Source organism: Phyllobates terribilis, unplaced genomic scaffold (assembly GCF_046119375.1).
Source record: "Phyllobates terribilis strain yellow unplaced genomic scaffold, ASM4611937v1 Scaffold_1__5_contigs__length_1240528914, whole genome shotgun sequence".
In the NCBI taxonomy this organism is placed as follows: domain Eukaryota; kingdom Metazoa; phylum Chordata; class Amphibia; order Anura; family Dendrobatidae; genus Phyllobates; species Phyllobates terribilis.
In genome coordinates this window covers 524,463,795-524,476,651 of record NW_027362761.1, presented here as the reverse complement: position 1 = coordinate 524,476,651, position 12,857 = coordinate 524,463,795, and the positions used below count along the sequence as shown (strand labels likewise).

Genomic DNA, 12,857 nt, shown 5'->3' with positions numbered 1-12,857 from the left:
GCCCATTATACTGTATGGAGGACTATGTGGGGCCCATTATTCTATATGGAGGACTATGTGGGGCCCATTATTCTGTATGGAGGACTATGTGGGGCCATTATTCTGTATGGAGGACTATGTGGGGCCCATTATACTATATGGAGGACTATGTGGGGCCCATTATTCTGTATGGAGGACTATGTGGGGCCCATTATTATGTATGGAGGACTATGTGGGCCCATTATACTGTATGGAGGACTATGTTGGGCCCATTATACTGTATGGAGGACTATGTTGGGCCCATTACACTATATGGAGGACTATGTGGGGCCCATTATTCTGTATGGAGGACTATGTTGGGCCCATTATACGGTATGGAGGACTACATGGGGCCCATTATTCTGTATGGAGGACTATGTGGGGCCCATTATTCTGTATGGAGGACTATGCGGGGCCCATTATTCTGTGTGGAGGACTACATGGGGCCCATTATTCCGTATGGAGGACTGTGTGGGGCCCATTATTCTGTATGGAGGACTATGTGGGGCCCATTATTCTGTATGGAGGACTGTGGGACCCATTATACTATATGGAGGACTGTGGGGCCCATTATTCTGTATGGAGGACTACATGGGGCCCATTATTCTGTATGGAGGACTATGTGGGGCCCATTATTCTGTATGGAGGACTATGTGGGGCCCATTATTCTGTATGGATGACTGTGGGACCCATTATACTATATGGAGGACTGTGGGGCCCATTATACTGTATGGAGGACTACATGGGGCCCATTATTCTGTATGGGGGACTATGTGGGGCCCATTTTACTGTATGAAGGCCTATGTGGGGTCCATTATACTGTATGGAGGACTATGTTGGGCCCATTATTCTGTATGGATGACTATGTGAGGCCCATTATACTATATGGAGGACTATGTGGAGCCCATTATTCTGTATGGAGGACTATGTGGGGCCCATTATTCTGTATGGAGGACTATGCTGGGCCCATTATACTGTATGGAGGACTACATGGGGCCCATTATTCTGTATGGAGGACTATGTGGGGCCCATTATTCTGTATGGAGGACTATGTGGGGCCCATTATTCTGCATGGAGGATTATGTGGGGCCCATTATTCAGTATGAAGGACTATGTGGGGCCCATTATTCTGTATGGAGGACTATGTGGGGCCCATTATTCTGTATGGAGGATTATGTGGGGCCATTATTTTGTATGGAGGACTATGTGGGGTCCATTATTCTGTATGGAGGACTATGAGGGGCCCATTATACTATATGGAGGACTATGTGGGGCCCATTATTCTATATGGAGGACTATGTGGGGCCCATTATTCTATATGGAGGATTATGTTGGGCCCATTATACTGTATGGAGGACTACATGGGGCCCATTATTCTGTATGGAGGACTATGTGGGGCCCATTATTCTGTATGGAGGACTATGTGGGGCCCATTATTCTGTATGGAGGACTGTGGGACCCATTATACTGTATGGAGGACTGTGGGGCCATTATACTGTATGGAGGACTATGTGGGGCCCATTATTCTGTATGGAGGACTATGTGGGGCCCATTATACTGTATGGACGTCTATCTGGGGCCCATTATTCTGTATGGAGGACTATGTGGGGCCCATTATACTGTATAGAGGACTACATGGGGCCCATTATTCTGTATGGAGGACTATGTGGGGCCCGTTTTACTGTATGGAGGACTATGTGGGGCCCATTATTCTGCATGGAGGATTATGTGGGGCCCATTATTCTGTATGAAGGACTATGTGGGGCCTATTATTCTGTAGAAAGGACTATGTGGGGCCATTATTCTGTATGGAGGACTATGTGGGGCCCATTATTCTGTATGGAGGACTATATGGGGCCCATTATTCTGAATGGAGGTCTATGTGGGGCCCATTATTCTGTATGGAGAACAATGTGGGGCCATTATACTGTATGGAAAGCTATGTTGGCCCAGTATACTGTTTGGAGGACTATGTGGGGCCCATTATTCTGCATGGAGGATTATGTGGGGCCCATTATTCTGTATGGAGGACTATGTGGGGCCCATTATTCTGTATGGAGGACTATGTGGGGCCCATTATTCTGCATGGAGGGTTATGTGGGGACCATTATTCTGTATGGAGGACTATGTGGGGCCATTATTTTGTATGGAGGACTATGTGGGGGCCATTATTCTGTATGGAGGACTATGTGGGGTCCATTATTCTGTATGGAGGCTATATGGGGCCTATTATTCTGTATGGAGGACTATGTTGGACCCATTATTCTGTATGGAGGACTATGTGGGGTCCATTATTCTGTATGGAGGAATATGTGCGGTCCATTATTTTGTATGGAGGACTATGTGGGGGCCATTATTTTGTATGGAGGACTATGTGGGGCCCATTATACTGTATGGAGGACTATGTGGGGCCATTATCCTGTATGGAGGACTATGTGGGGCCCATTATACTGTATGGAGGACTATGTAGGCCCATTATTCTGTATGGAGGACTATGTGGGGCCCATTATACTGTATGGAGGACTATGTGGGGCCATTATCCGGTATGGAGGACTATGTGGGGCCCATTATACTGTATGGAGGAATATGTGCGGTCCATTATTTTGTATGGAGGACTATGTGGGGGCCATTATTTTGTATGGAGGACTATGTGGGGGCCATTATTTTGTATGGAAGAATATATGTGGCCATTATTGTGTATGGAGAACTATGTGGGGCCTATTATTCTGTATGGAAGACTTTGTAAGGCAATTATACAGTATACTGGTTGGCCTGCGACTTTGTCCAAGTTTTTCAGTTTGGCCCTTTGTGTGTTTGAGCTTGACATCCCTGCTCTAGAACACGCAGCCCAACATCCAACACTCAGCATGTCATACAATTCTTCACATGAAAGGCCTGGATTCTCCATCTCATGTTGTGCTTAGCATCCAATTATTGTAGGCGAACGCTGATATTTTCTGACCTCAGACATAATTACATCAAACAATGATACAATAGGAACAAAAGACTTGTTTACAAGCCGGGAAATAAATGAAGGTTTTTACATTCAAACACCAAGACACGAGGAGCAGACATCACGCTAATTAACTAATTATCACCTGGCACAAACCTATTTCATCCCATAATCAAAAGGCTACAACATATGAATAATGCATCACACAAAGTAGATAATACCGCAGCAGATAATCTATCATCAAAGCCAGATCCGAGAAGGCATCTATGTACCTCCTGCTCATTCATTTTTCTCTTCTTCTTCCTAGTAAAATAAGCTTAAACCTTTATGTGCTCCACACATTTTATTTATTCATTTTTTTTATTGTTTTTTTCGGACTTATAGTTCTTAATAGCTCAATTTTGAAGTACATATTATAAATCTTTTATTAAAGGGAATCTGTCAATAGGATTTCACACCCCAGACTATATATATATATATATATATATATACAGTATTTGTGCATAAAGACAAGTCCAGTCTGTTTCTCCGTTACTGACAAATCGGGGTTTGAATTGATATGCAGATGAGGCCAAAGATCTATTTGTAGATCTGAAGCCTCTGTCACTCCAGCTCTATTTCCCAGTGCAGCCTCTTCCTGTTTGACTAACGACTTCTTTGCCTGAAGTCACACAGCATAGAGATGGTTTGGCAAGCAGGAAGAAGTGGCACTGGGTGGGGAATAGAGCTGGAGTGACAGAGGCTTCAGATCTACAAATAGTTCTTCAGCCTCAATTGCAAATCAGTTTAAATGCTGATTTCTCCTTAATGTACTTAACCACATAATTGAAAAAATGGTACCAATGTCATCAGTGTATAATCCGTTTTTACTATTAGGCCATGTTCACACATTCAGTATTTGGTCAGTATTTTACATCAGTATTTGTAAGCCAAACCCACGAGTGGTTGATAACTACAGAAGTGGTGATGTGTTTCTATTATACTTTTCCTCTGACTGTTCCACTCCTGGTTTTGGCTTACAAATATTGATGTAAAATACTGACCAAATACTGAGCGTGTGAACGTGGCCTTAGTATGTCATCAGTTTTTATCATGGATGGATAAAGAAATCGATTACGAATCTCCTCCTTTCCTTTGCAATGTTAACTACGGACAGCACAAGGATGGTACACTGATGCATCCGTGAGCTGATCGTGATTTTTCACGGACCCATAGACTTGTATTGGCCCTTTTCATTTGTGATGCCGCAGAAAAATTAACATGTCTCCATGAGTTTTGCCCAAACACAGTCGGTGAAAAAATACGGACATAAGAAGAGAATTATAGGTTATAATGGGCACCTGTGGTATCCGTGAGAAAAAAGGATAGAACACATACGTGCAACATGGTTGTGTGAATGAGGTCTGAGTGTATTTCTGGACTTGTCTTCTGGAAAGAGTTACATGCACGTATAAATAGTTTGGGAGGTGAAATCCTGCTGACAGATTCCTTTAAAGGTTAAAAAAAGGGGTTAAAAACATTAATTCCATCCTTGCTTTTTGAGGTATTGTTTTTATGTAGTTTACTGTGTGGTAGAAATGATAATAACTTTTCTCTGCTTATTAGCACAATTACAGCAATACCAAATTTATGCTGCCGTGACTAAGAACCGCTTATAAATCTGGGTTTGAAACGCGTAGGTGAACAGATATTTTTTTTCAGGATGTCTCGTTTTTAAGTTGTGTGATTTTTTATTTTTAAATGGACTAATAAACCACCCATTCTACAGACTTCCCTTCTACCCTCCCCGGCCGGGATTCAATGTCCGTGCACTTCTTGTTGATCTATTCAGCGTCACCATGTTCAAGGTGAGCTGAACAAAAGTTTTCCCTTTTTTGTGAATACCAGTAGTGATGATCGAGTGTGTATTGTTAACCCTTTCGGTGAGCATGCTCGGGTGCTCTTCGTGTATTTTCGGTGTGCTCGGCATTTATGCTAGTGTCGCCGCAGCTGCAAGTGTCACGGCTGTTATACAGCCGTGACACATGCAGGGATTGACTGTTTGTTAGGCAATCCCTGCATGTGTCACAGCTGTCTAACAGCCGTGACACATGCAGCCGCGGTGACACTAACATAAATGCCGAGCACACCGAAAATACTCGCGTGTTCGCCGAAAAGGTTAACAATACACGCTCGATCATCACTAAATACCAGTTTATAGGGGAGGGAGTGCTATTTTACACAATAGTTCACAGTGTAAATGTTTTATTTTCTTTTTTTACATTTTTGACCATTTGATCGTTTGAAAATTGAACATTGTGCCTGTCAGTGTCCTAATGGGAATACAAAAATGGCAGCTTCTCAGCTGCTAAAGCTATTCATGGGCTCCAACAATCACATTCCAAGATAACAATGGGGTGACAGAGGGATTATTTACCCCTGAGGTGTCACAGTCATAAGCAACTGTGGTAATTAGGTGGATAGAGAAAGGAAAGGGGTTTCCTTTCTCTAACCGATTACATGCCACAGTTGCTGCTGTGGCATCTGAGGGTTAATTGGTCCTGGCCTTTATTGCAGAGGATCAGGGTGTCTCAAAAGCTAATTCTGCTCCACATATATATGGTGCTTTTATGTGAACTATTACATGTCAGGATAACCTTGGTCTATATATCCTATTACAGCATATGGACATAGAGTAGGGTATCCACTTAGGACCCCCTGTATACCAGAGTACTGAGCCACATGAAGAATGAAGAGTGGCTGCCGCTCTACAGGACTTGTCATTATATAACATAGTTGCCTACAGTGCCTTGAAAAAGTATTCATACCCTGTGAACTTTTCACATTTTTTCACGTTAAACCCACAAACTTAAATGTATTTTAATGGGATTTTATGTGATGTACCAACACAAAGTAGCAAGTATTTGTGAAATGTAAAGGAAATGATACATGTTTTTTTAATTATTTTAAAAATATAAATCTGGAAATTGTGACGTGAATTTGTATTCAGCCCCCCACCCGAGTCAATACTGTGTAGAACCGCCTTCTGCTACAATCACTGCTGCAAGTCTTTTGGGGTATGTCTTTCCCAACTTTGTACATCTAGAGGCTGACATTTTTTCCAATTCTTCTTAAAAAAAACTAGCTTTAGCATTGGATGGAGGCGTCTTTGAACAGCAATTTTCAAGATTTTCAAAGGAATTTAGATCTGGACTTTTACTGGGCCACTTTATCCTTGACCTGTCTGGTGAGCTCCTTGGTTTTTATGATGTGGTTTGATCCCTAGTGTTCTCAAACAAACCTCTGAGGCCTTCACAGAACAGCTGTAGTTATACTAAGAATAAATTACACACAGGAGGACTCAGTTTACTAATTATATGACTTCTGGAGCCAATTGGTCACTCAGGATTTTATTTAGGGGTATCAGACTGCAGGGGGCTGAATACAAATGCACATCACAATTTTCAGATTTCTATTTTTAAAAGATTTAGAAAACCATGTATTATTTCCTTTACACTTCACAAATTCTTGCTCCTTTGTGGTTGGTATATCATATAAAATCCCAATAAAATACATTTAAGTTTGTGGGTGTAAAGTGAAAAAATTTGGAAAAGTTCAAGGGATCTGAATACTTTTTCAAGGCACTGTATTTATTTGAACGGTCGGTATGAGATCCCCCTATATTAGCCGCAGCAGGAGAAATCTATGACTGATCAATACCTTGGCGATAACAGCAGATTATAAACACTTTCTTTTACTTTAGTGATCCCAAATATCAAGTGCATCAGATACTGTATAAAAGTTTTCATATAGGAAAAACTCTTTAAAAATGGTTTTGAGAGTCATATAAAGAGACTCCTGTGCCATGACACTTATAGCACTTTTTTCTTTTTATGCAGCACGGGGGTATTTGGGCCCCTCAAGCACCAGGCTCCAGGGAACAATGCTGCCTTTGTATGCCTCATTGCTACCCCCATACACCCATCTTCCCCAAAAACAGCTATAGCAGACAAATGACTGAATTAAATAGTAAAAACCGACCTGCATGTAATATATAGTATATCCATACTGTAAAGAGCACTCACCCTCAGCATTGGTCCATTTTGAAATACATGAGGTTCATCACAAACCACACAGTACTCATTTAGCACAGGTATTCTCTGCTCAGCAAACTCTATTGTCTAAAAGAGCAAAAAGGAGACGAGGGTGACAGCAAATAAGAATGAGCAAGTATTCAATTATAGTTTTTTTTATCATCAGAAATGGATATTCAGTATTAATAAATATTTTAAACTTTGTAATTATGCACAGATAAAAACTCACATGTCAGCTTTGCTGTATAGAGTGGGACAGAATGAGCAGAGTCATCATTATATTATCATAATATGGGTAATTGAAACTGCTTTCTTGACACATTGATACTAATGGGCTATTTCCCATAAATTATTCCATCAACCTTAGATCCGGTGGTGGGTTGGGGTGACTGATTTAAGGGGCTAGAGCCAGATTTCCTTCCACATACACAATTGTGAAATGTTCCTTACTTCACACTCTGCTACTAGAGCAGTCACTCCATGCTGACATTTCCTAACTTCTGGGACAGAATGAGCAGTGTCACCATAATACTAATGGAAAGTGGCTCAGTTTTCTGGGATATTGCTATGGACAGCCTATCCCAACAATAGAGAAGGAGATAAGGGAGAGAGGGGGTGGGTTGGAGCTGTTCACGCTGGTAACATAGATGAATCCGTTGCTGTGATTAGAAACCAGTGGGTGCCGTACCTGGTGGCGATTGCAGCTGACAGAGAGAAAAACTAGGGTAGTTTACGACACAACCGACTGGATAAAAAAATGTAAGTTTACTGAAACAAATTAAAAGTCCATTAAAAGTTAAAAAAAACTCAACACTTGATGCATTTCTGGCATACTAGGACACCCTTAGTTTACTGAAACAAGTTGAAAGTCCATCAAAAGTTAAAAAATCTCAACACTTGACGCATTTCTGGCATACTAGGACACCCTTAGTTTACTGAAACAAGTTAAAAGTCCATCAAAAGTTAAAAAACCTCAACACTTCACGTATTTCTGGCATACTAGGACGCCCTTAGTTTACTGAAACAATTTAAAAGTCCATCAAAAGTTAAAAAACCTCAACACTTGACGCGTTTCTGGCGTACTAGGACACCCTTAGTCATATGGCTAAGGGCGTCCTAGTGTGCCAAAAACACGTCAGGTGTTGAGGTTTTTTAACTTTTTATGGACTTTTAACTTGACTAAGGGTGTCCTATTATTCCAGAAACGCATCAGGTGTTGAGGTTTTTTAACTTTTAATGGACTTTTAACTTGTTTCAGTAAACTTACATTTTTTATCAAGTCAGTTGTGCCGGAAACTACCCTCATTTTTCTTTCTATCCCAACAACAGGCCATCATCATCATATTGATGGGGTTATGACTTATGGTACACCAAACAAGGGCCTTGTGCCGCATCTCCTATATTGTTTACGAGACACATTTCCTTACATTTTGTAGTGGCGTACTGGCCCAACTCCATACATTTTTAGTGGCTGTTCCCGATATTGCAGCTCAGTAGTACTCAGTGATGGAATGTCCCCTTATTTGTCTCCGACACAGTTCTGTACATTTTGTAGTGGCCCTGCCTGGTGCTGAAGCTTAGTCCCATTCAAGTTAATGAGGCGGAGCTGCGATATCAGGCACAGTCACTACCAAACGTACTGGTCAAAGATCCCCACACTTTGAAGTAGCTGTGCTTAGTACTGCAGCTCAGTAACTAAGATGATATGGTCCTCATTACAGTGATGTATACCCATCAATCACCAATCTGGATAGCCACTCAGTATCAAAGTCCCAGAGACTTAAACATTGCGATCAATACGGAAGACTGGGATAAGTCGGTGGTCAATCAGCGATAGGTGGGGATGTGGAGCCGCAGCTCATGAATATTGAGAACTTCAAAGCCTCAAATTTCTTCTGTAGATTCATTAGTAAAATACTCATCAGATTTACTATGGACAAATCCTTGACAGAACTTAGTTTTAAAGGGGCATTCACAAAATACAAAGTTATCCCCTATTAATAGGGTGGGGAAAAACGTATTGGTGGGGGGAACTGACTGCTGGGACCCCAGCAATCCTGAGAATATTACTCTGCAAAGCCCTGTCTTGAATGAAGCGGAGGTGTGCGCATGCTCCATTCATTGTCTATGGAACTGCTGGGGATAGCAAGCACTGTACTCGGCTTTCTCCAGCAGTCCTATGGACAAAGAATGGAGCGGAGGTTAAGCATGCGCACCTCCGCCTTATTCCAGAGCCCCATTCTCAGGATTGCTGGAGAATCACCAGCAATCAGTCATTTAGCCCAGATTTTATGGAGAGGGATGACTTTGGACATTGGAAATACCCCTTTAATATTCCAATATTTTAAAGTGTGAGGAATTATCTTCTTTCCTGTATATGCTGTCTGTTTGATATTGGAACAGGTTAATTGAATAACAGAATATTGTGCCCAATTGAACCCATGATTGAAAGTGAACATACCTGCACAAGAAATCCATGCCCCCGCACTGGAACACTTTTTGCACCATTGGTTGGCTGCAATAAAAGATGGATAATATGCATGGATTTTAATTTTTTTCAGACCGAAACAAAACTATTCATTTCAATATTAATCTGTGTCTTAATTTATAGCCGGGGTTCTTTCATACCTCGCAATGATGAGATTTTCCAAAATTCATGACCCAAGTGATGGGGTTTTACCCTGATTTCAGAAAATTATTCCAAAAATCGTGACATAACTGTGACGTGAGAACAAATCCTTCTACTAATACAGAAAACAAAGCAATTGAGCAGAGGATTTCTATATGCCCTAATAGAGGGATAGTTATGTCTATCTAGGATATTTTTTTTATATATATATATATATATACATAGAACCTTGAGAGGTGCATATATGTCTATGTATCTATATTTCTCAAAATCAATAATATGCAAAATTATAACAAAAATCTCAAAACGTATCGATTTATTTAGTATTGAGCATGAGTGCCATGTGCAGAAATACTGTACTTACACGTGACTTTGGATTCAACAATGACCTGCAGTGTCTACGGGATTGTCCCCCATCGAGCACATCTGGGACCTCATTGGTAGGCAAATGCAATGGCAGCCGCCAGCAGAGGATCTTGATGATTTGCCCAAGTGCATTCAGCGCAGAAGAACATTAATGAAATTCATTTCAATGATATCAGCCAAGGCTGTAAGTGCAGAGATTTCTGTATGTGGTGTTCATAACTTGGTACTGAATAAATCGAGATGTTTTGAAAATATAGTTTCCATGTTTTCATCATTTGAAGATGATTAACTTGTATATCAATCCTGTAATTTCCATAATTTCACAATTTCTACTTCCCGGTGTTGTAATGTCAATGTTGAGGAATGCATATGTGTAAGTGTATATGTGTGTGTATATACAGTACAGACCAAAAGTTTGGACACACCTTCTCATTTAAAGATTTTTCTGTATTTTCTTGACTATGAAAATTGTACATTCACACTGAAGGCATCAAAACTATGAATTAACACATGTGGAATTATATACTTAGCAAAAAAGTGTGAAGGAACTGAAAATATGTCTTATATTCTAGGTTCTTCAAAGTAGCCACCTTTTGCTTTGATGACTGCTTTGCACACTCTTGGCATTCTCTTGATGAGCTTCAAGAGGTAGTCACCGGAAATGGTTTTCACTTCACAGGTGTGCCCTGTCAGGTTTAATAAGTGGGATTTCTTGCCTTATAAATGGGGTTGTGACCATCAGTTGTGTTGTGCAGGAGTGAGGTGGATACAAAGGTGATAGTCCTACTGAATAGACTGTTAGAATCTGTATTATGGCAAGAAAAAAGCAGCTAAGTAAAGAAAAACGAGTGGCCATCATTACTTTAAGAAATGAAGGTCAGTCAGTGCGAAAAATTGGGCAAACTTTGAATATGTCCCCAAGTGCAGTTGCAAAAACCATCAAGCGCTACAAAGAAACTGGCTCACATGAGGACCGCCCCAGGAAAGGAAGACCAAGAGTCACTTCTGCTTCTGAGGATAAGTTTATCAGAGTCACCAGCCTCAGAAATCACAGGTTAACAGCAGCTCAGATTAGAGACCAGGTCAATGCCACACAGAGTTCTAGCAGCAGACACATCTCTACAACAACTGTTAAGAGGAGACTTTGTGCAGCAGGCCTTCATGGTAAAATAGCTGCTAGGAAACCACTGCTAAGGACAGGCAACAAGCAGAAGAGACTTGTTTGGGCTAAAGAACACAAGGAATAGACATTAGACCAGTGGAAATATGTGCTTTGGTCTGATGAGTCTAAATTTGAGATCTTTGGTTCCAACCACCGTGTTTCTGCGACGCAGAAAAGGTGAATGGATGGACTCGACATGCCTGGTTCCCTCCGTGAAGCATGGAGGAGGAGGTGTGATGGTGTGGGGGTGCTTTGCTGGTGACACTGTTGGGAATTTATTCAAAATTGAAGGCATACTGAACCAGCATGGCTACCACAGCATCTTGCAGCGGCATGCTATTTCATCCGGTTTGCATTTAGTTGGACCATCATTTATTTTTCAACAGGACAATGACTCCAAACACACCTCCAGGCTGTGTAAGGGCTATTTGACCAAGAAGCAGAATGATGGGGTGCTACGCCTCCACAGTCAGCAAACCTGAACCCAATCGAGATGGTTTGGGGTGAGCTGGACCGCAGAGTGAAGGCAAAAGGGCCAACAAGTGCTAAGCATCTCTGGGAAAAATGCAAAGTACTACATCTGGGCAATAAAAATGAAAAAAGCATATACAGAATGTGAGGAATAGAGCTAAGCAACAGTACATGTGAAAAAAGACTTAGGTATACTAATAGATCATAGGCTGAACATGAGTCAACAGTGTGATGCAGCAGCAAAAAAGGCAAATACAATTCTGGGATGTATTAACAGAAGCATACAGTCTAGATCACGTGAAGTCATTATCGGTCTATACTCCTCTTTGGTCAGACCTCATCTGGAATACTGTGTACAGTTTTGGGCACCACATTTTAAAAAAGACATAGACAAACTGGAGCAAGTTCAGAGAAGAGCGACCAGAATGGTGACTGGTCTGCAAACCATGTCCTATGAGGAACGGTTGCAGGATTTGGGAATGTTTAGCTTGCAAAAAAGAAGACTGAGAGGAGACTTAATAGCTGTCTACAAATATGTCAAGGGCTGTCACATTGTAGAAGGATCATCTTTATTCTCATTTGCACAAGGAAAGACTAGAAGCAATGGGATGAAACTAAATGGGAGGAGACACAGATTAGATATTAGAAAAAACTTTTTGACAGTTAGGGTGATTAATGAGTGGAACAGGCTGCCACGAGAGGTGGTGAGTAGTGTTGAGCCACCCCCGTAGTGTTCGGGTTCGGTTCGGTTCGTCGAACACCGGGATGTTCGAGGAACTGTTCGTCGAACTGTTCGTCGAACACCATAGAACACCGTCGAACACCGTTAAAACCAATGGCAGGCAAACAAAAACACATAGAAACACATAGAAAACACCTGCAAAGGTGTCCAAAAGCTGACAAATTGCTCAGAAGACACTCTCTTTAAAAAAGCCGGCCGGCAAATTCAGCAGCGGCATACACCGGTACCCGACAATTTAGACAAGAAGGAATAGAGCATCACACATAGATTAGATAGATAGAAACATGTCAGTCACACATATAAGAAGCACAGTGACAGTGTTGGTTACTGCACTTGTCATTTAGTGTAAAGGATTTATTAAAAAAAATATTAGTGTTTTCATGCACCGTCTCTTTAAAAAAGCCGGCCGGCAATTCAGCATCTGTACCCGACAATTTAGAACA

General features: G+C 41.3%; 1 protein-coding gene across 1 annotated transcript in view; it reads right to left on the bottom strand.

The window, feature by feature from the left end:
- PARP8 (poly(ADP-ribose) polymerase family member 8) overlaps positions 1–12,857 on the bottom strand; it is a 323,912-nt gene that overhangs the window by 56,393 nt on the left and 254,662 nt on the right. The window contains exons 13-14 of the mRNA XM_073680309.1: positions 9,506–9,559; positions 7,036–7,131 (exon numbers count right to left, since the gene is read on the bottom strand). Of these exons, the coding sequence (XP_073536410.1) occupies positions 7,036–7,131; positions 9,506–9,559 (150 nt within the window). The remainder of the gene's footprint in view (positions 1–7,035; positions 7,132–9,505; positions 9,560–12,857) is intronic.